The sequence below is a fragment of the Engystomops pustulosus genome, chromosome 7 (assembly GCF_040894005.1).
Source record: "Engystomops pustulosus chromosome 7, aEngPut4.maternal, whole genome shotgun sequence".
Taxonomy (NCBI): Eukaryota; Metazoa; Chordata; class Amphibia; order Anura; family Leptodactylidae; genus Engystomops; species Engystomops pustulosus.
Window position 1 is genome coordinate 2,671,818 of NC_092417.1, and position 25,696 is coordinate 2,697,513.

The window sequence follows — 25,696 nt, forward strand, 5'->3', positions numbered from 1 at the left end:
GCGATTAGTACGCAGATCGGATTTCACACTGGACCCTGGATTCTGGAGAAGAGCTCGGCACCATCCAGAGCTTCCAGTGATGTCCTTCCCAAAGTCATCTCCTGCCAATCAACGACCCCCTCACCAGACTGGTCCTGAGCTTCACACACGTGTCCCGGTCCCTCTACCCACAATCCCTACACTCGTCCACAATAACTGGAGCATGAAGTAGAGCTTCCACCAAACTTCTGGAGACCAAAAGTAGTGTGACCCACCTCATCCCCAATAACCAAGAGGGAGACAGCGGGGGGACCCACAAGAATTAAGAAAGGGAACCATGCTCCTAGCACATCGTATGTCATTATACTACGCCTGCAGTCCCATGTAACACACGGGTCACACGTACACCTGCAGTTCCATGTAATGCAGGGTCACACGTACACCTGCAGTCCCATGTAACACACGGGTCACACATACACCTGCAGTGCCATGTAACACACGGGTCACACATACACCTGCAGTCCCATGTAATGCAGGGTCACACGTACACCTGCAGTGCCATGTAACACACGGGTCACACATACACCTGCAGTGCCATGTAACACACGGGTCACACATACACCTGCAGTCCCATGTAATGCAGGGTCACACGTACACCTGCAGTCCCATGTAACACACAGGTCACACATACACCTGCAGTCCCATGTAACACACGGGTCACACATACACCTGCAGTCCCATGTAACACACGGGTCACACATACACCTGCAGTCCCATGTAACACACAGGTCACACATACACCTGCAGTCCCATGTAACACACGGGTCACACATACACCTGCAGTCCCATGTAACACACGGGTCACACATACACCTGCAGTCCCATGTAACACACGGGTCACACATACGCCTGCAGTCCCATGTAACACACGTGTCACACATACGCCTGCAGTCCCATGTAACACACAGGTCACACATACGCCTGCAGTGCCATGTAACACACAGGTCACACATACGCCTGCAGTCTCATGTAACACACAGGTCACACGTACACCTGCAGTCCCATGTAACACACAGGTCACACATACACCTGCAGTGCCATGTAACACACGGGTCACACGTACACCTGCAGTCCCATGTAACACACGGGTCACACGTACACCGGCAGTCCCATGTAACACATGGGTCACACATACACCTGCAGTCTCATGTAACACACGGGTCACACATACACCTGCAGTCCCATGTAACACACGTGTCACACATACACCTGCAGTCCCATGTAACACACAGGTCACACATACACCTGCAGTCCCATGTAACACACTGGTCACACATATACCTGCAGTCCCATGTAACACACGGGTCACACATACACCTGCAGTCCCATGTAACACACGGGTCACACGTACACCGGCAGTCCCATGTAACACATGGGTCACACATACACCTGCAGTCTCATGTAACACACGGGTCACACATACACCTGCAGTCCCATGTAACGCAGGGTCACACATACACCAGCAGTCCCATGTAATGCAGGGTCACACATATACCTGCAGTCCCATGTAACACACTGGTCACACATATACCTGCAGTCCCATGTAACACACGGGTCACACATACACCTGCAGTCCTATGTAGATATGAAACACGGGTCACACATACACCTGCAGTCCCATGTAACACACGGGTCACACATACACCTGCAGTCCCATGTAACACACGGGTCACACATACACCTGCAGTCCCATGTAACACACGGGTCACACATACACCTGCAGTCCCATGTAACACCCGGGCAGTCCCATGTAGATGTAACACTCGGGCAGTCCCATGTAACACCCGGGCATCCCATGTAACACCCGGGCAGTCCCATGTAGATGTAATACACAGGTCACATACACCTGCAGTCCCATGTAACCCCCGGGCAGTCCCATGTAGATGGAGGGAGGCCTCTGGGATCGGGGGAGGATCTTGCGGTCGGACAGGAAACAGAAACCAGAATGAAGGAGAAAGAGGAAGAGAATCCCGGGGACACAGGAGCCCGAGCCAGGTGACCGGGGACACACACACCCTGTATATACACTATATATACCACATATACACCACTCATACACATCCTATATATACATCCGATATATACTATATGCACCACACATTCTCCAACTATACACATCATCATATCATACACACCATCTATACACTATATACATCCTATATACACCATCTATACACTATATACATCCTATATACACCATCTATACACTATATACATCCTATATACACCATCTATACACTATATACATCCTATACACACCATCTATACACTATATACATCCTATATACACCATCTATACACTATATACATCCTATATACACCATCTATACACTATATACATCCTATACACACCATCTATACACTATATACATCCTATATACACCATCTATACACTATATACATCCTATATACACCATCTATACACTATATACATAGTGTATAGATGGTGTATTTGTGATGTATATAGTGTATAGGTGGTGTTCATAGTGTACAGGTGGGGTATATAGTGCATAGATGGTGTATGTGTGATGTATATAGTGTACAGGTGGGGTATATAGTGTATAGGTGGGGTATATAGTGTATAGATGGTGCATGTGTGATGTATATAAAGTACAGGTGGGGTATATAGTGCATATATGGTGCATGTGTGATGTATATAGTGTAAATGTGGGGTATATAGTGTATAGATGGTGCATGTGTGATGTATATAGAGTACAGGTGGGGTATATAGTGTATAGATGGTGCATGTGTGATGTATATAGAGTACAGATGGGGTATATTGTGTATAGATGGTGCATGTGTGATGTATATAGTGTATAGGTGGGGTATATAGTGTATAGATGGTGCATGTGTGATGTATATAAAGTACAGATGGGGTATATTGTGTATAGATGGTGCATGTGTGATGTATATAGTGTATAGGTGGGGTATATAGTGTATAGATGGTGCATGTGTGATGTATATAGAGTACAGGTGGGGTATATAGTGTATAGATGGTGCATGTGTGATGTATATAGTGTACAGATGGGGTATATTGTGTATAGATGGTGCATGTGTGATGTATATAGAGTACAGGGGGTATATAGTGTATAGATGGTGCATGTGTGATGTATATAGAGTACAGGTGGGGTATATAGTGCATAGATGGTGTATTTGTGATGTATATAGTGTATAGGTGGTGTTCATAGTGTACAGGTGGGGTATATAGTGCATAGATGGTGTATGTGTGATGTATATAGTGTAAATGTGGGGTATATAGTGTATAGATGGTGCATGTGTGATGTATATAGTGTACAGGTGGGGTATATAGTGTATACGTGGGGTATATAGTGTATAGATGGTGCATGTGTGATGTATATAGTGTACAGGTGGGGTATATAGTGTATAGGTGGGGTATATAGTGTATAGATGGTGCATGTGTGATGTATATAGTGTACAGGTGGGGTATATAGTGTATAGGTGGGGTATATAGTGTATAGATGGTGCATGTGTGATGTATATAAAGTACAGGTGGGGTATATAGTGTATAGGTGGGGTATATAGTGCATATATGGTGCATGTGTGATGTATATAGTGTAAATGTGGGGTATATAGTGTATAGATGGTGCATGTGTGATGTATATAGTGTAAATGTGGGGTATATAGTGTATAGATGGTGCATGTGTGATGTATATAGTGTACATGTGGGGTGTATAGATGGTGCCTGTGTGATGTATGTAGTGTACAGATGGGGTATATAGTGTACAGATGGGGTATATAGTGTATAGATGGTGTATGTGTGATGTATATAGAGTACAGGTGGGGTATATAGTGTATAGATGGTGCATGTGTGATGTATATAGTGTACGGGTGGGTATATAGTGTATAGATGGTGCATGTGTGATGTATATAGTGTATAGGTGGGGTATATAGTGTATAGATGGTGCATGTGTGATGTATATAGTGTACAGATGGGGTATATTGTGTATAGATGGTGCATGTGTGATGTATATAGAGTACAGGGGGTATATAGTGTATAGATGGTGCATGTGTGATGTATATAGAGTACAGGTGGGGTATATAGTGTACAGATGGGGTATATAGTGCATAGATGGTGCATGTGTGATGTATATAGTGTACATGTGGGGTGTATAGATGGTGCCTGTGTGATGTATGTAGTGTACAGATGGGGTATATAGTGTACAGGTGGGGTATATAGTGTACAGGTGGGGTATATAGTGTATAGGTGGGGTATATAGTGTATAGATGGTGCATGTGTGATGTATATAAAGTACAGGTGGGGTATATAGTGTATAGATGGTGTAAGTGTGGTGTATATAGTGTACAGGGGGGTATATAGTGTATAGATGGTGCATGTGTGATGTATATAGTGTAAATGTGGGGTATATAGTGTATAGATGGTGCATGTGTGATGTATATAGTGTATAGGTGGGGTATATAGTGTATAGATGGTGCATGTGTGATGTATATAGTGTACAGGTGGGGTATATAGTGCATAGATGGTGTATTTGTGATGTATATAGTGTATAGGTGGTGTTCATAGTGTACAGGTGGGGTATATAGTGCATAGATGGTGTATGTGTGATGTATATAGTGTAAATGTGGGGTATATAGTGTATAGATGGTGCATGTGTGATGTATATAGTGTACAGGTGGGGTATATAGTGTATACGTGGGGTATATAGTGTATAGATGGTGCATGTGTGATGTATATAGTGTACAGGTGGGGTATATAGTGTATAGGTGGGGTATATAGTGTATAGATGGTGCATGTGTGATGTATATAGTGTACAGGTGGGGTATATAGTGTATAGGTGGGGTATATAGTGTATAGATGGTGCATGTGTGATGTATATAAAGTACAGGTGGGGTATATAGTGTATAGGTGGGGTATATAGTGCATATATGGTGCATGTGTGATGTATATAGTGTAAATGTGGGGTATATAGTGTATAGATGGTGCATGTGTGATGTATATAGTGTAAATGTGGGGTATATAGTGTATAGATGGTGCATGTGTGATGTATATAGTGTACATGTGGGGTGTATAGATGGTGCCTGTGTGATGTATGTAGTGTACAGATGGGGTATATAGTGTACAGATGGGGTATATAGTGTATAGATGGTGTATGTGTGATGTATATAGAGTACAGGTGGGGTATATAGTGTATAGATGGTGCATGTGTGATGTATATAGTGTACGGGTGGGTATATAGTGTATAGATGGTGCATGTGTGATGTATATAGTGTATAGGTGGGGTATATAGTGTATAGATGGTGCATGTGTGATGTATATAGTGTACAGATGGGGTATATTGTGTATAGATGGTGCATGTGTGATGTATATAGAGTACAGGGGGTATATAGTGTATAGATGGTGCATGTGTGATGTATATAGAGTACAGGTGGGGTATATAGTGTACAGATGGGGTATATAGTGCATAGATGGTGCATGTGTGATGTATATAGTGTACATGTGGGGTGTATAGATGGTGCCTGTGTGATGTATGTAGTGTACAGATGGGGTATATAGTGTACAGGTGGGGTATATAGTGTACAGGTGGGGTATATAGTGTATAGGTGGGGTATATAGTGTATAGATGGTGCATGTGTGATGTATATAAAGTACAGGTGGGGTATATAGTGTATAGATGGTGTAAGTGTGGTGTATATAGTGTACAGGGGGGTATATAGTGTATAGATGGTGCATGTGTGATGTATATAGTGTAAATGTGGGGTATATAGTGTATAGATGGTGCATGTGTGATGTATATAGTGTATAGGTGGGGTATATAGTGTATAGATGGTGCATGTGTGATGTATATAGTGTATAGGTGGGGTATATAGTGTATAGATGGTGCATGTGTGATGTATATAGTGTACAGGTGGGGTATACAGTGTATAGATGGTGCATGTGTGATGTATATAGTGTATAGGTGGGGTATATAGTGTATAGATGGTGCATGTGTGATGTATATAGTGTATAGGTGGGGTATATAGTGTATAGATGGTGCATGTGTGATGTATATAGTGTATAGGTGGGGTATATAGTGTATAGATGGTGTATGTGTGATGTATATAGTGTATAGGTGGGGTATATAGTGTATAGATGGTGCATGTGTGATGTATATAGTGTACAGATGGGGTATATAGTGTATAGATGGTGTATGTGTGATGTATATAGTGTATAGGTGGGGTATATAGTGTATAGATGGTGCATGTGTGATGTATATAGTGTAAATGTGGGGTATATAGTGTATAGATGGTGCATGTGTGATGTATATAGTGTACAGGTGGGGTATATAGTGTACAGGTGGGGTATATAGTGTATAGATGGTGTATGTGTGATCTATATAGTGTACAGGTGGGGTATTTAGTGTATAGGTGGGGTATATAGTGTATAGATGGTGCATGTGTGATGTTTTTAGTGTACAGGTGGGGTATATAGTGTATAGATGGTGTATGTGTGATCTATATAGTGTACAGGTGGGGTATTTAGTGTATAGGTGGGGTATATAGTGTATAGATGGTGCATGTGTGATGTATTTAGTGTACAGGTGGGGTATATAGTGTATAGATGGTGCATGTGTGATGTATATAGTGTACAGGTGGGGTATATAGTGTATAGGTGGGGTATATAGTGTATAGATGGTGCATGTGTGATGTATTTAGTGTACAGGTGGGGTATATAGTGTATAGATGGTGCATGTGTGATGTATATAGTGTACAGGTGGGGTATATAGTGTATAGGTGGGGTATATAGTGTATAGATGGTGCATGTGTGATGTATTTAGTGTATAGGTGGGGTATATAGTGTATAGATGGTGCATGTGTGATGTATTTAGTGTACAGGTGGGGTATATAGTGTATAGATGGTGCATGTGTGATGTATATAGTGTACAGGTGGGGTATATAGTGTATAGGTGGGGTATATAGTGTATAGATGGTGCATGTGTGATGTATTTAGTGTACAGGTGGGGTATATAGTGTATAGATGGTGCATGTGTGATGTATATAGTGTACAGGTGGGGTATATAGTGTATAGGTGGGGTATATAGTGTATAGATGGTGCATGTGTGATGTATATAGTGTATAGATGGTGTATGTGTGATGTATATAGAGTACAGGTGTGGTATATAGTGTACAGGTGGTGCATGTGTGATGTATATAGTGTACAGGTGGGGTATATAGTGTACAGGTGGGGTATATAGTATATAGATGGTGCATGTGTGATGTATATAGTGTACAGGTGATGTATATAGTGTACAGGTGGGGTATATAGTATATAGATGGTGCATGTGTGATGCATATAGTGTACAGGTGATGTATATAGTGTACAGATGGGGTATATAGTATATAGATGGTGCATGTGTGATGCATATAGTGTACAGGTGATGTATATAGTGTACAGGTGGGGTATATAGTGATAGATGGGGTATACAGTGTTTAGGTGGTCTATATAAGCACTGTATATTGTGTATAGGTGCTTTATTTAGTGTTTAGGCAGGTGTATAGGAGGGGTATGTTTGGTGTGACATGGGGGCAGGTGAGGGGTGCGGTATGATATAAGGGGAGGTGAGGGGTGCGGTATGATATAAGGGGGAGGTGAGGGGTGCGGTATGATATAAGGGGGAGGTGAGGGGTGCGGTATGATATAAGGGGGAGGTGAGGGGTGCGGTATGATATAAGGGGGAGGTGAGGGGTGCGGTATGATATAAGGGGGGAGGTGAGGGGTGCGGTATGATATAAGGGGGAGGTGAGGGGTGCGGTATGATATAAGGGGAGGTGAGGGGTGCGGTATGATATAAGGGGGAGGTGAGGGGTGCGGTATGATATAAGGGGGGAGGTGAGGGGTGCGGTATGATATAAGGGGGAGGTGAGGGGTGCGGTATGATATAAGGGGAGGTGAGGGGTGCGGTATGATATAAGGGGAGGTGAGGGGTGCGGTATGATATAAGGGGGCAGGTGAGGGGTGCGGTATGATATAAGGGGGGAGGTGAGGGGTGCGGTATGATATAAGGGGGAGGTGAGGGGTGCGGTATGATATAAGGGGAGGTGAGGGGTGCGGTATGATATAAGGGGAGGTGAGGGGTGCGGTATGATATTAGGGGAGGTGAGGGGTGCGGTATGATATAAGGGGGGAGGTGAGGGGTGCGGTATGATATAAGGGGGGAGGTGAGGGGTGCGGTATGATATAAGGGGGAGGTGAGGTGTGCGGTATGATATAAGGGGGAGGTGAGGTGTGCGGTATGATATAAGGGGGAGGTGAGGGGTGCGGTATGATATAAGGGGGAGGTGAGGGGTGTGGTATGATATAAGGGGGAGGTGAGGTGTGCGGTATGATATAAGGGGGAGGTGAGGGGTGCGGTATGATATAAGGGGGAGGTGAGGGGTGCGGTATGATATAAGGGGGAGGTGAGGGGTGCGGTATGATATAAGGGGGAGGTGAGGGGTGCGGTATGATATAAGGGGGAGGTGAGGGGTGCGGTATGATATAAGGGGGGAGGTGAGGGGTGCGGTATGATATAAGGGGGAGGTCAGGGGTGCGGTATGATATAAGGGGGAGGTGAGGGGTGCGGTATGATATAAGGGGGAGGTGAGGGGTGTGGTATGATATAAGGGGGAGGTGAGGGGTGCGGTATGATATAAGGGGGGAGGTGAGGGGTGCGGTATGATATAAGGGGGGAGGTGAGGGGTGCGGTATGATATAAGGGGGAGGTGAGGGGTGCGGTATGATATAAGGGGGGAGGTGAGGGGTGCGGTATGATATTAGGGGAGGTGAGGGGTGCGGTATGATATAAGGGGGAGGTGAGGGGTGCGGTATGATATAAGGGGGAGGTGAGGGGTGCGGTATGATATAAGGGGGAGGTGAGGGGTGCGGTATGATATAAGGGGGGAGGTGAGGGGTGCGGTATGATATAAGGGGGAGGTGAGGGGTGCGGTATGATATAAGGGGGAGGTGAGGGGTGAGGTATGATATAAGGGGGAGGTGAGGGGTGAGGTATGATATAAGGGGGAGGTGAGGGGTGCGGTATGATATAAGGGGGAGGTGAGGGGTGCGGTATGATATAAGGGGGGAGGTGAGGGGTGCGGTATGATATTAGGGGAGGTGAGGGGTGCGGTATGATATAAGGGGGAGGTGAGGGGTGCGGTATGATATAAGGGGGAGGTGAGGGGTGCGGTATGATATAAGGGGGGAGGTGAGGGTGCGGTATGATATAAGGGTGAGGTGAGGGGTGCGGTATGATATAAGGGGAGGTGAGGGGTGCGGTATGATATAAGGGGAGGTGAGGGGTGCGGTATGATATAAGGGGGGAGGTGAGGGTGCGGTATGATATAAGGGTGAGGTGAGGGGTGCGGTATGATATAAGGGGAGGTGAGGGGTGCGGTATGATATAAGGGAGAGGTGAGGGGTGCGGTATGATATAAGGGGAGGTGAGGGGTGCGGTATGATATAAGGAGGAGGTGAGGGGTGCGGTATGATATAAGGAGAGGTGAGGGGTGCGGTATGATATAAGGGGGGAGGTGAGGGGTGCGGTATGATATAAGGGGGGAGGTGAGGTGTGCGGTATGATATAAGGGGGAGGTGAGGGGTGCGGTATGATATAAGGGGGAGGTGAGGGGTGCGGTATGATATAAGGGGGAGGTGAGGGGTGAGGTATGATATAAGGGGGAGGTGAGGGGTGCGGTATGATATAAGGGGGAGGTGAGGGGTGAGGTATGATATAAGGGGGAGGTGAGGGGTGCGGTATGATATAAGGGGGAGGTGAGGGGTGCGGTATGATATAAGGGGGAGGTGAGGGGTGCGGTATGATATAAGGGGGAGGTGAGGGGTGCGGTATGATATAAGGAGGAGGTGAGGGGTGCGGTATGATATAAGGGGGAGGTGAGGGGTGCGGTATGATATAAGGGGGAGGTGAGGGGTGCGGTATGATATAAGGGGGAGGTGAGGGGTGCGGTATGATATAAGGGGGGAGGTGAGGGGTGCGGTATGATATAAGGGGGAGGTGAGGGGTGCGGTATGATATAAGGGGGAGGTGAGGGGTGCGGTATGATATAAGGGGGAGGTGAGGGGTGCGGTATGATATAAGGGGGGAGGTGAGGGGTGCGGTATGATATAAGGGGGAGGTGAGGGGTGCGGTATGATATAAGGGGGAGGTGAGGGGTGCGGTATGATATAAGGGGAGGTGAGGGGTGCGGTATGATATAAGGGGAGGTGAGGGGTGCGGTATGATATAAGGGGGGAGGTGAGGGGTGCAGTATGATATAAGGGGAGGTGAGGGGTGCGGTATGATATAAGGGAGAGGTGAGGGGTGCGGTATGATATAAGGGGAGGTGAGGGGTGCGGTATGATATAAGGGGGAGGTGAGGGGTGCGGTATGATATAAGGGGAGGTGAGGGGTGCGGTATGATATAAGGGGGAGGTGAGGGGTGCGGTATGATATAAGGGGAGGTGAGGTGTGCGGTATGATATAAGGGGAGGTGAGGGGTGCGGTATGATATAAGGGGGAGGTGAGGGGTGCGGTATGATATAAGGGGAGGTGAGGGGTGCGGTATGATATAAGGGGAGGTGAGGGGTGCGGTATGATATAAGGGGGAGGTGAGGGGTGCGGTATGATATAAGGGGGAGGTGAGGGGTGCGGTATGATATAAGGGGGAGGTGAGGGGTGCGGTATGATATAAGGGGGAGGTAAGGGGTGCGGTATGATATAAGGGGAGGTGAGGGGTGCGGTATGATATAAGGGGGGAGGTGAGGGGTGCGGTATGATATAAGGGGGAGGTGAGGGGTGAGGTATGATATAAGGGGGAGGTGAGGGGTGCGGTATGATATAAGGGGAGGTGAGGGGTGCGGTATGATATAAGGGGGAGGTGAGGGGTGCGGTATGATATAAGGGGAGGTGAGGGGTGCGGTATGATATTAGGGGAGGTGAGGGGTGCGGTATGATATAAGGGGGGAGGTGAGGGGTGCGGTATGATATTAGGGGAGGTGAGGGGTGCGGTATGATATAAGGGGGGAGGTGAGGGGTGCGGTATGATATAAGGGGGAGGTGAGGGGTGCGGTATGATATAAGGGGGGAGGTGAGGGGTGCGGTATGATATAAGGGGGGAGGTGAGGGGTGCGGTATGATATAAGGGGGGAGGTGAGGGGTGCGGTATGATAAAAGGGGAGGTGAGGGGTGCGGTAGGATATTAGGGGAGGTGAGGGGTGCGGTATGATATTAGGGGAGGTGAGGGGTGCGGTATGATATAAGGGGGGAGGTGAGGGGTGCGGTATGATATAAGGGGGGAGGTGAGGGGTGCGGTAAGATATAAGGGGGAGGTGAGGGGTGCGGTATGATATTAGGGGAGGTGAGGGGTGCGGTAAGATATAAGGGGGAGGTAAGGGGTGCGGTATGATATAAGGGGGAGGGGTCTTGTGTATGATGTCACAGCTGTAGATATTATACTATTATTATTGATAAGTGCAGGGTAATCAGCAGGTTCTGCATTCTCTGTAGTTACACGTCCCCCGAGGATTAGATACAGGACAGGAGGCGGCGCCATCATATTAACCCCTCGTATGCAGTACAGGAAGCGGCGCCATCACATTAACCCCTCCTATACAGGACAGGACGGGGCGCCATCACATTAACCCCTCGTATGCAGGACAGGACGCGGCGCCATCACATTAACCCCTCGTATACAGGACAGGACGTGGCGCCATCACATTAACCCCTTGTATACAGGACAGGACGCGGCGCCATCATATTAACCCCTCGTATACAGGACAGGACGCGGCGCCATCACTTTAACACCTCGTATACAGGACAGGACGCGGCGCCATCATTTTAATTCCTCATATGCAGGACAGGACGCGGCGCCATCACATTAATTCCTCATATGCAGGACAGGACGCGGCGCCATCACTTTAACCCCTCGTATACAGGACAGGATGCGGCTCTTTTGTCCATTTTCCTGTCTCTCAGGAAGGAGGTGGCAGCCGGGGGTCATCCTCTGGTGCAGGGAGCAGCATCACAGGAGCCTCCAGAATCTACAGGAACATTACATTGTATTCTTATGCCCTGCCCCCAGGAGCTGACACTCTACAGGCCACACTCTCACACTCTCTTCTCTTCCCCCAGGTGAGCCCCGCGCTGCACACACATGGCGTCCGGCTGCACCGAGCTAGAATCCGCCATCGAGGTCCTGGTCCGAAAATTCTATGACTATGCGAAGAGGAAGGGGAAGCACGACAAGATGAACAAGAAGGAATTCAGAGAGATGGTGGCGCAGGAGCTGCCGCACGTCCTAACTGTGAGTAACTACAGGATACACAGGAATATAACTACTATAATACTGCCCCCTATGTACAGGAACATAACTACTATAATACCGCCCCCAATGTACAGGAACATAACTACTATAATACTGCTCCTATGTACAGGAATATAACTACTATAATACTGCCCCCTATGTACAGGGATATAACTACTATAATACTGCCCCCTATGTACAAGAATATATCTACTATAATACTGCCCCCTATGTACAAGAATATAACTACTATAATACTGCCCCCTATGTACAGGAATATAACTACTATAATACTGCTCCCTATGTACAGGAATATAACTACTATAATACTGCCCCCTATGTACAGGAATATAACTACTATAATACTGCCCCCTATGTACAGGAATATAACTACTATAATACTGCCCCCTATGTACAAGAATATAACTACTATAATACTGCCCCCTATGTACAGGAATATAACTACTATAATACTGCCCCCTGTGTACAGGAATATAACTACTATAATACTGCCCCCTATGTACAAGAATATAACTACTATAATACTGCCCCCTATGTACAAGAATATAACTACTATAATACTGCCTCCTATGTACAAGAATATAACTACTATAATACTGCCCCCTATGTACAGGAATATAACTACTATAATACTGCCCCCTATGTACAGGAAAATAACTACTATAATACTGCCCCCTATGTACAGGAATATAACTACTATAATACTGCCCCCTATGTACAGGAATATAACTACTATAATACTGCCCCCCATGTACAAGAATATAACTACTATAATACTGTCCCCTATGTACAAGAATATAACTACTATAATACTGCTCCCTATGTACAAGAATATAACTACTATAATACTGCCCCCTATGTACAGGGATATAACTACTATAATACTGCCCCCTATGTACAAGAATATAACTACTATAATACTGCCCCCTATGTACAGGAATTTAACTACTATAATACTGCCTCCTATGTACAAGAATATAACTACTATAATACTGCCCCCTATGTACAGGAATATAACTACTATAATACTGCCCCCTATGTACAGGAATATAACTACTATAATACTGCCCCCTATGTACAAGAATATAACTACTATAATACTGCTCCTATGTACAAGAATATAACTACTATAATACTGCCCCCTATGTACAGGAATATAACTACTATAATACTGCCCCTATGTACAAGAATATAACTACTATAATACTGCCCCCTATGTACAGGAATATAACTACTATAATACTGCCCTCTATGTACAAGAATATAACTACTATAATACTGCCCCCTATGTACAGGAATATAACTACTATAATACTGCCCTCTATGTACAAGAATATAACTACTATAATACTGCCCCCTATGTACAGGAACATAACTACTATAATACTGCCCCCTATGTACAGGGATATAACTACTATAATACTGCCCCCTATGTACAAGAATATAACTACTATAATACTGCCCCCTATGTACAAGAATATAACTACTATAATACTGCCCCCTATGTACAAGAATATAACTACTATAATACTGCCCCCTATGTACAGGAATATAACTACTATAATACTGCCCCCTATGTACAGGAATATAACTACTATAATACTGCCCCCTATGTACAAGAATATAACTACTATAATACTGCCCCCTATGTACAAGAATATAACTACTATAATACTGCCCCCTATGTACAGGAATATAACTACTATAATACTGCCCCCTATGTACAGGAATATAACTACTATAATACTCCCCCCTATGTACAGGAATATAACTACTATAATACTGCCCCCTATGTACAAGAATATAACTACTATAATACTACCCCCTATGTACAAGAATATAACTACTATAATACTGCCCCCTATGTACAGGAATATAACTACTATAATACTGCCCCCTATGTACAATACAACTACTATAATACTGCCCCCTATGTACAAGAATATAACTACTATAATACTGCCCCCTATGTACAAGAATATAACTACTATAATACTGCCCCCTATGTACAGGAATATAACTACTATAATACTGCCCCCTATGTACAGGAATATAACTACTATAATACTGCTCCCTATGTACAGGAATATAACTACTATAATACTGCCCCCTATGTACAGGAATATAACTACTATAATACTGCCCCCTATGTACAAGAATAAACTACTATAATACTGCCCCCTATGTACAGGAATATAACTACTATAATACTGCTCCCTATGTACAGGAATATAACTACTATAATACTGCCCCCTATGTACAGGAACATAACTACTATAATACTGCCCCCTATGTACAGGAATATAACTACTATAATACTGCCCCCTATGTACAGGAATATAACTACTATAATACTGCTCCCTATGTACAAGAATATAACTACTATAATACTGCTCCCTATGTACAAGAATATAACTACTATAATACCGCCCCCTATGTACAGGAATATAACTACTATAATACTGCCCCCTATGTACAGGAATATAACTACTATAATACTGCCTCCTATGTACAGGAATATAACTACTATAATACTGCCCCCTATGTACAGGAATATAACTACTATAATACTGCCCCCTATGTACAGGAATATAACTACTATAATACTGCCCCCTATGTACAGGGATATAACTACTATAATACTGCCCCCTATGTACAGGAATATAACTACTATAATACTGCCCCCTATGTACAGGACTATAACTACTATAATACTGCCCCCTATGTACAGGGATATAACTACTATAATACTGCCCCCTATGTACAGGAATATAACTACTATAATACTGCCCCCTATGTACAGGAATATAACTACTATAATACTGCCCCCTATGTACAGGACTATAACTACTATAATACTGCCCCCTATGTACAGGGATATAACTACTATAATACTGCCCCCTATGTACAAGAATATAACTACTATAATACTGCCTCCTATGTACAAGAATATAACTACTATAATACTGCCCCCTATGTACAGGAATATAACTACTATAATACTGCCCCCTATGTACAGGAATATAACTACTATAATACTGCCCCCTATGTACAGGAATATAACTACTATAATACTGCCCCCTATGTACAGGAATATAACTACTATAATACTGCCCCCTATGTACAGGAATATAACTACTATAATACTGCCTCCTATGTACAAGAATATAACTACTATAATACCGCCCCCTATGTACAAGAATATAACTACTATAATACTGCCCCCTATGTACAGGAATATAACTACTATAATACTGCTCCCTATGTACAGGAATATAACTACTATAATACTCCCCCCTATGTACAGGAATATAACTACTATAATACTGCCCCCTATGTACAAGAATATAACTACTATAATACTGCCCCCTATGTACAAGAATATAACTACTATAATACTGCCCCCTATGTACAGGAATATAACTACTATAATACTGCCCCCTATGTACAATACAACTACTATAATACTGCCCCCTATGTACAAGAATATAACTACTATAATACTGCCCCCTATGTACAAGAATATAACTACTATAATACTGCCCCCTATGTACAGGAATATAACTACTATAATACTGCCCCCTATGTACAGGAATATAACTACTATAATACTGCTCCCTATGTACAGGAATATAACTACTATAATACTGCCCCCTATGTACAGGAATATAACTACTATAATACTGCCCCCTATGTACAAGAATATAACTACTATAATACTGCCCCCTATGTACAGGAATATAACTACTATAATACTGCTCCCTATGTACAGGAATATAACTACTATAATACTGCCCCCTATGTACAGGAACATAACTACTATAATACTGCCCCCTATGTACAGGAATATAACTACTATAATACTGCCCCCTATGTACAGGAATATAACTACTATAATACTGCTCCCTATGTACAAGAATATAACTACTATAATACTGCTCCCTATGTACAAGAATATAACTACTATAATACCGCCCCCTATGTACAGGAATATAACTACTATAATACTGCCCCCTATGTACAGGAATATAACTACTATAATACTGCCTCCTATGTACAGGAATATAACTACTATAATACTGCCCCCTATGTACAGGAATATAACTACTATAATACTGCCCCCTATGTACAGGAATATAACTACTATAATACTGCCCCCTATGTACAGGGATATAACTACTATAATACTGCCCCCTATGTACAGGAATATAACTACTATAATACTGCCCCCTATGTACAGGACTATAACTACTATAATACTGCCCCCTATGTACAGGGATATAACTACTATAATACTGCCCCCTATGTACAGGAATATAACTACTATAATACTGCCTCCTATGTACAAGAATATAACTACTATAATACTGCCCCCTATGTACAGGAATATAACTACTATAATACTGCCCCCTATGTACAGGAATATAACTACTATAATACTGCCCCCTATGTACAGGAATATAACTACTATAATACTGCCCCCTATGTACAGGAATATAACTACTATAATACTGCCCCCTATGTACAGGAATATAACTACTATAATACTGCCTCCTATGTACAAGAATATAACTACTATAATACCGCCCCCTATGTACAAGAATATAACTACTATAATACTGCCCCCTATGTACAGGAATATAACTACTATAATACTGCTCCCTATGTACAAGAATATAACTACTATAATACTGCCCCCTATGTACAGGAATATAACTACTATAATACTGCCCCCTATGTACAAGAATATAACTATTATAATACTGCCCCCTATGTACAGGAATATAACTACTATAATACTGCCCCCTATGTACAGGAATATAACTACTATAATACTGCCCCCTATGTACAAGAATATAACTACTATAATACTGCCCCCTATGTACAAGAATATAACTACTATAATACTGCCCCCTATGTACAAGAATATAACTACTATAATACTGCCCCCTATGTACAGGGATATAACTACTATAATACTGCCCCCTATGTACAGGAATATAACTACTATAATACTGCCCCCTATGTACAGGACTATAACTACTATAATACTGCCCCCTATGTACAGGGATATAACTACTATAATACTGCCCCCTATGTACAGGAATATAACTACTATAATACTGCCCCCTATGTACAGGAATATAACTACTATAATACTGCCCCCTATGTACAGGACTATAACTACTATAATACTGCCCCCTATGTACAGGGATATAACTACTATAATACTGCCCCCTATGTACAAGAATATAACTACTATAATACTGCCTCCTATGTACAAGAATATAACTACTATAATACTGCCCCCTATGTACAGGAATATAACTACTATAATACTGCCCCCTATGTACAGGAATATAACTACTATAATACTGCCCCCTATGTACAGGAATATAACTACTATAATACTGCCCCCTATGTACAGGAATATAACTACTATAATACTGCCCCCTATGTACAAGAATATAACTACTATAATACCGCCCCCTATGTACAGGGATATAACTACTATAATACTGCCCCCTATGTACAGGAATATAACTGCTATAATACTGCCCCCTATGTACAGGACTATAACTACTTTAATACTGCCCCCTATGTACAGGGATATAACTACTATAATACTGCCCGCTATGTACAGGGATATAACTACTATAATACTGCCCCCTATGTACAGGGATATAACTACTATAATACTGCCCCCTATGTACAGGAATATAACTACTATAATACTGCCCCCTATGTACAGGAATATAACTACTATAATACTGCCCCCTATGTACAGGACTATAACTACTATAATACTGCCCCCTATGTACAGGAATATAACTACTATAATACTGCCCCCTATGTACAGGAATATAACTACTATAATACTGCCCCCTATGTACAGGAATATAACTACTATAATACTGCCCCCTATGTACAGGAATATAACTACTATAATACTGCCCCCTATGTACAGGAATATAACTACTATAATACTGCCTCCTATGTACAAGAATATAACTACTATAATACCGCCCCCTATGTACAAGAATATAACTACTATAATACTGCCCCCTATGTACAGGAATATAACTACTATAATACTGCTCCCTATGTACAAGAATATAACTACTATAATACTGCCCCCTATGTACAGGAATATAACTACTATAATACTGCCCCCTATGTACAAGAATATAACTATTATAATACTGCCCCCTATGTACAGGAATATAACTACTATAATACTGCCCCCTATGTACAGGAATATAACTACTATAATACTGCCCCCTATGTACAAGAATATAACTACTATAATACTGCCCCCTATGTACAAGAATATAACTACTATAATACTGCCCCCTATGTACAAGAATATAACTACTATAATACTGCCCCCTATGTACAAGAATATAACTACTATAATACTGCCCCCTATGTACAGGGATATAACTACTATAATACTGCCCCCTATGTACAGGAATATAACTGCTATAATACTGCCCCCTATGTACAGGACTATAACTACTATAATACTGCCCCCTATGTACAGGGATATAACTACTATAATACTGCCCCCTATGTACAGAAATATAACTACTATAATACTGCCCCCTATGTACAGGAATATAACTACTATAATACTGCCCCCTATGTACAGGACTATAACTACTATAATACTGCCCCCTATGTACAGGGATATAACTACTATAATACTGCCCCCTATGTACAAGAATATAACTACTATAATACTGCCTCCTATGTACAAGAATATAACTACTATAATACTGCCCCCTATGTACAGGAATATAACTACTATAATACTGCCCCCTATGTACAGGAATATAACTACTATAATACTGCCCCCTATGTACAGGAATATAACTACTATAATACTGCCCCCTATGTACAGGAATATAACTACTATAATACTGCCCCCTATGTACAGGAATATAACTACTATAATACCGCCTCCTATGTACAAGAATATAACTACTATAATACCGCCCCCTATGTACAAGAATATAACTACTATAATACTGCCTCCTATGTACAGGAATATAACTACTATAATACTGCCCCCTATGTACAGGAATATAACTACTATAATACTGCTCCCTATGTACAAGAATATAACTACTATAATACTGCCCCCTATGTACAGGAATATAACTACTATAATACTGCCCCCTATGTACAAGAATATAACTACTATAATACTGCCCCCTATGTACAAGAATATAACTACTATAATACTGCCCCCTATGTACAAGAATATAACTACTATAATACTGCCCCCTATGTACAGGAATATAACTACTATAATACTGCCCCCTATGTACAGGGATATAACTACTATAATACTGTCCCCTATGTACAGGAATATAACTACTATAATACTGCCCCCTATGTACAAGAATATAACTACTATAATACTGCCCCCTATGTACAGGAATATAACTACTATAATACTGCCCCCTATGTACAGGGATATAACTACTATAATACTGTCCCCTATGTACAGGAATATAACTACTATAATACTGCCCCCTATGTACAAGAATATAACTACTATAATACTGCCCCCTATGTACAGGAATATAACTACTATAATACTGCCCCCTATGTACAAGAATATAACTACTATAATACTGCCCCCTATGTACAGGAATACAACTACTATAATACTGCCCCCTATGTACAGGAATATAACTACTATAATACTGCCCCCTATGTACAGGAATATAACTACTATAATACTGCCCCCTATGTACAAGAATATAACTACTATAATACTGCCCCCTATGTACAAGAATATAACTACTATAATACTGCCCCCTATGTACAAGAATATAACTACTATAATACTGCCCTCTATGTACAAGAATATAACTACTATAATACTGCCCCCTATGTACAGGAATATAACTACTATAATACTGCCCCCTATGTACAGGAATATAACTACTATAATACTGCCTCCTATATACAGGAATATAACTACTATAATACTGCCCCCTATGTACAAGAATATAACTACTATAATACTGCCCCCTATGTACAGGAATATAACTACTATAATACTGCCCCCTATGTACAAGAATATAACTACTATAATACTGCCCCCTATGTACAGGAATATAACTACTATAATACTGCCTCCTATGTACAGGAATATAACTACTATAATACTGCCCCCTATGTACAGGAATATAACTACTATAATACTGCCCCCTATGTACAAGAATATAACTACTATAATACTGCCCCCTATGTACAGGAATATAACTACTATAATACTGCCCCCTATGTACAAGAATATAACTACTATAATACTGCCCCCTATGTACAAGAATATAACTATTATAATACTGCCCCCTATGTACAGGAATATAACTACTATAATACTGCCCCCTATGTACAAGAATATAACTATTATAATACTGCCCCCTATGTACAGGAATATAACTACTATAATACTGCCCCCTATGTACAAGAATATAACTACTATAATACTGCCCCCTATGTACAGGAATATAACTACTATAATACTGCCCCCTATGTACAAGAATATAACTACTATAATACTGCCCCCTATGTACAGGAATATAACTACTATAATACTGCCCCCTATGTACAGGAATATAACTACTATAATACTGCCCCCTATGTACAGGAATATAACTACTATAATACTGCCCCCTATGTACAGGAATATAACTACTATAATACTGCCCCCTATGTACAGGAATATAACTACTATAATACTGCCTCCTATGTACAAGAATATAACTACTATAATACCGCCCCCTATGTACAAGAATATAACTACTATAATACTGCCCCCTATGTACAGGAATATAACTACTATAATACTGCTCCCTATGTACAAGAATATAACTACTATAATACTGCCCCCTATGTACAGGAATATAACTACTATAATACTGCCCCCTATGTACAAGAATATAACTATTATAATACTGCCCCCTATGTACAGGAATATAACTACTATAATACTGCCCCCTATGTACAGGAATATAACTACTATAATACTGCCCCCTATGTACAAGAATATAACTACTATAATACTGCCCCCTATGTACAAGAATATAACTACTATAATACTGCCCCCTATGTACAAGAATATAACTACTATAATACTGCCCCCTATGTACAAGAATATAACTACTATAATACTGCCCCCTATGTACAGGGATATAACTACTATAATACTGCCCCCTATGTACAGGAATATAACTACTATAATACTGCCCCCTATGTACAGGACTATAACTACTATAATACTGCCCCCTATGTACAGGGATATAACTACTATAATACTGCCCCCTATGTACAGGAATATAACTACTATAATACTGCCCCCTATGTACAGGAATATAACTACTATAATACTGCCCCCTATGTACAGGACTATAACTACTATAATACTGCCCCCTATGTACAGGGATATAACTACTATAATACTGCCCCCTATGTACAAGAATATAACTACTATAATACTGCCTCCTATGTACAAGAATATAACTACTATAATACTGCCCCCTATGTACAGGAATATAACTACTATAATACTGCCCCCTATGTACAGGAATATAACTACTATAATACTGCCCCCTATGTACAGGAATATAACTACTATAATACTGCCCCCTATGTACAGGAATATAACTACTATAATACTGCCCCCTATGTACAAGAATATAACTACTATAATACCGCCCCCTATGTACAGGGATATAACTACTATAATACTGCCCCCTATGTACAGGAATATAACTGCTATAATACTGCCCCCTATGTACAGGACTATAACTACTATAATACTGCCCCCTATGTACAGGGATATAACTACTATAATACTGCCCCCTATGTACAGGAATATAACTACTATAATACTGCCCCCTATGTACAGGGATATAACTACTATAATACTGCCCCCTATGTACAGGAATATAACTACTATAATACTGCCCCCTATGTACAGGAATATAACTACTATAATACTGCCCCCTATGTACAGGACTATAACTACTATAATACTGCCCCCTATGTACAGGAATATAACTACTATAATACTGCCCCCTATGTACAGGAATATAACTACTATAATACTGCCCCCTATGTACAGGAATATAACTACTATAATACTGCCCCCTATGTACAGGAATATAACTACTATAATACTGCCCCCTATGTACAGGAATATAACTACTATAATACCGCCTCCTATGTACAAGAATATAACTACTATAATACCGCCCCCTATGTACAAGAATATAACTACTATAATACTGCCCCCTATGTACAGGAATATAACTACTATAATACTGCTCCCTATGTACAAGAATATAACTACTATAATACTGCCCCCTATGTACAGGAATATAACTACTATAATACTGCCCCCTATGTACAAGAATATAACTATTATAATACTGCCCCCTATGTACAGGAATATAACTACTATAATACTGCCCCCTATGTACAGGAATATAACTACTATAATACTGCCCCCTATGTACAAGAATATAACTACTATAATACTGCCCCCTATGTACAAGAATATAACTACTATAATACTGCCCCCTATGTACAAGAATATAACTACTATAATACTGCCCCCTATGTACAAGAATATAACTACTATAATACTGCCCCCTATGTACAGGGATATAACTACTATAATACTGCCCCCTATGTACAGGAATATAACTGCTATAATACTGCCCCCTATGTACAGGACTATAACTACTATAATACTGCCCCCTATGTACAGGGATATAACTACTATAATACTGCCCCCTATGTACAGAAATATAACTACTATAATACTGCCCCCTATGTACAGGAATATAACTACTATAATACTGCCCCCTATGTACAGGACTATAACTACTATAATACTGCCCCCTATGTACAGGGATATAACTACTATAATACTGCCCCCTATGTACAAGAATATAACTACTATAATACTGCCTCCTATGTACAAGAATATAACTACTATAATACTGCCCCCTATGTACAGGAATATAACTACTATAATACTGCCCCCTATGTACAGGAATATAACTACTATAATACTGCCCCCTATGTACAGGAATATAACTACTATAATACTGCCCCCTATGTACAGGAATATAACTACTATAATACTGCCCCCTATGTACAGGAATATAACTACTATAATACCGCCTCCTATGTACAAGAATATAACTACTATAATACCGCCCCCTATGTACAAGAATATAACTACTATAATACTGCCTCCTATGTACAGGAATATAACTACTATAATACTGCCCCCTATGTACAGGAATATAACTACTATAATACTGCTCCCTATGTACAAGAATATAACTACTATAATACTGCCCCCTATGTACAGGAATATAACTACTATAATACTGCCCCCTATGTACAAGAATATAACTATTATAATACTGCCCCCTATGTACAAGAATATAACTACTATAATACTGCCCCCTATGTACAAGAATATAACTACTATAATACTGCCCCCTATGTACAGGAATATAACTACTATAATACTGCCCCCTATGTACAGGGATATAACTACTATAATACTGTCCCCTATGTACAGGAATATAACTACTATAATACTGCCCCCTATGTACAAGAATATAACTACTATAATACTGCCCCCTATGTACAGGAATATAACTACTATAATACTGCCCCCTATGTACAGGGATATAACTACTATAATACTGTCCCCTATGTACAGGAATATAACTACTATAATACTGCCCCCTATGTACAAGAATATAACTACTATAATACTGCCCCCTATGTACAGGAATATAACTACTATAATACTGCCCCCTATGTAGAAGAATATAACTACTATAATACTGCCCCCTATGTACAGGAATACAACTACTATAATACTGCCCCCTATGTACAGGAATATAACTACTATAATACTGCCCCCTATGTACAGGAATATAACTACTATAATACTGCCCCCTATGTACAAGAATATAACTACTATAATACTGCCCCCTATGTACAAGAATATAACTACTATAATACTGCCCCCTATGTACAAGAATATAACTACTATAATACTGCCCTCTATGTACAAGAATATAACTACTATAATACTGCCCCCTATGTACAGGAATATAACTACTATAATACTGCCCCCTATGTACAGGAATATAACTACTATAATACTGCCTCCTATATACAGGAATATAACTACTATAATACTGCCCCCTATGTACAAGAATATAACTACTATAATACTGCCCCCTATGTACAGGAATATAACTACTATAATACTGCCCCCTATGTACAGGAATATAACTACTATAATACTGCCCCCTATGTACAGGAATATAACTACTATAATACTGCCTCCTATGTACAGGAATATAACTACTATAATACTGCCCCCTATGTACAGGAATATAACTACTATAATACTGCCCCCTATGTACAAGAATATAACTACTATAATACTGCCCCCTATGTACAGGAATATAACTACTATAATACTGCCCCCTATGTACAAGAATATAACTACTATAATACTGCCCCCTATGTACAAGAATATAACTATTATAATACTGCCCCCTATGTACAGGAATATAACTACTATAATACTGCCCCCTATGTACAAGAATATAACTATTATAATACTGCCCCCTATGTACAGGAATATAACTACTATAATACTGCCCCCTATGTACAGGAATATAACTACTATAATACTGCCCCCTATGTACAGGAATATAACTACTATAATACTGCCCCCTATGTACAGGAATATAACTACTATAATACTGCCCCCTATGTACAGGAATATAACTACTATAATACCGCCCTCTCCCTGTCTCTCCAGCACACGCAGAATAAGGAGGCGGCTAATAAACTGATCCAATCCCTGGATGAGGATAAGGACGGGAAGATCAGCTTTGGGGAATACTGGACTCTGATCGGGGAGATCGCCCTGAAGCTCAGCCAGCAGATGGCGATGCAGTGCCAGGAGTGACCAGCAGGCGGCAGAGTCTATGACTGTTACATTGTAACCACTGTTTGTGTATCTGAGCCACGGATCAAGGACCTTGTCTTCCTCTCAGTGGGGGAGCAGTGTGGGGGGCGCCCCCCCGAGCAGCAGTTGGGGGTCATCTATGCGCTGAATGTCTGTGATCGGCCCGTGTATATGACTCTTGGAACAAGGATTATTTTCGGTTGTATTGTTTTATACTTCTATGTGTTGGGAGCCGCAGAACAGCGCCACCTGTTGGCCGAGAGATTGTGAAGGAAAAATATTCACATATATAAAGTATAAACTATA

General features: G+C 41.3%; 1 protein-coding gene across 1 annotated transcript; it reads left to right on the forward strand.

Annotated features, from left to right (window-relative positions):
* The first annotated feature begins 1,929 nt into the window (after positions 1-1,929).
* LOC140068641 (protein S100-A16-like) lies at positions 1,930-25,696 on the forward strand. The gene is made up of 3 exons (XM_072114026.1): positions 1,930-2,034; positions 12,162-12,333; positions 25,241-25,696. The coding sequence occupies exons 2-3, from the start codon at positions 12,184-12,186 to the stop codon at positions 25,388-25,390; spliced, it is 300 nt and encodes a 99-aa protein (XP_071970127.1). The 5' UTR covers positions 1,930-2,034; positions 12,162-12,183; the 3' UTR covers positions 25,391-25,696.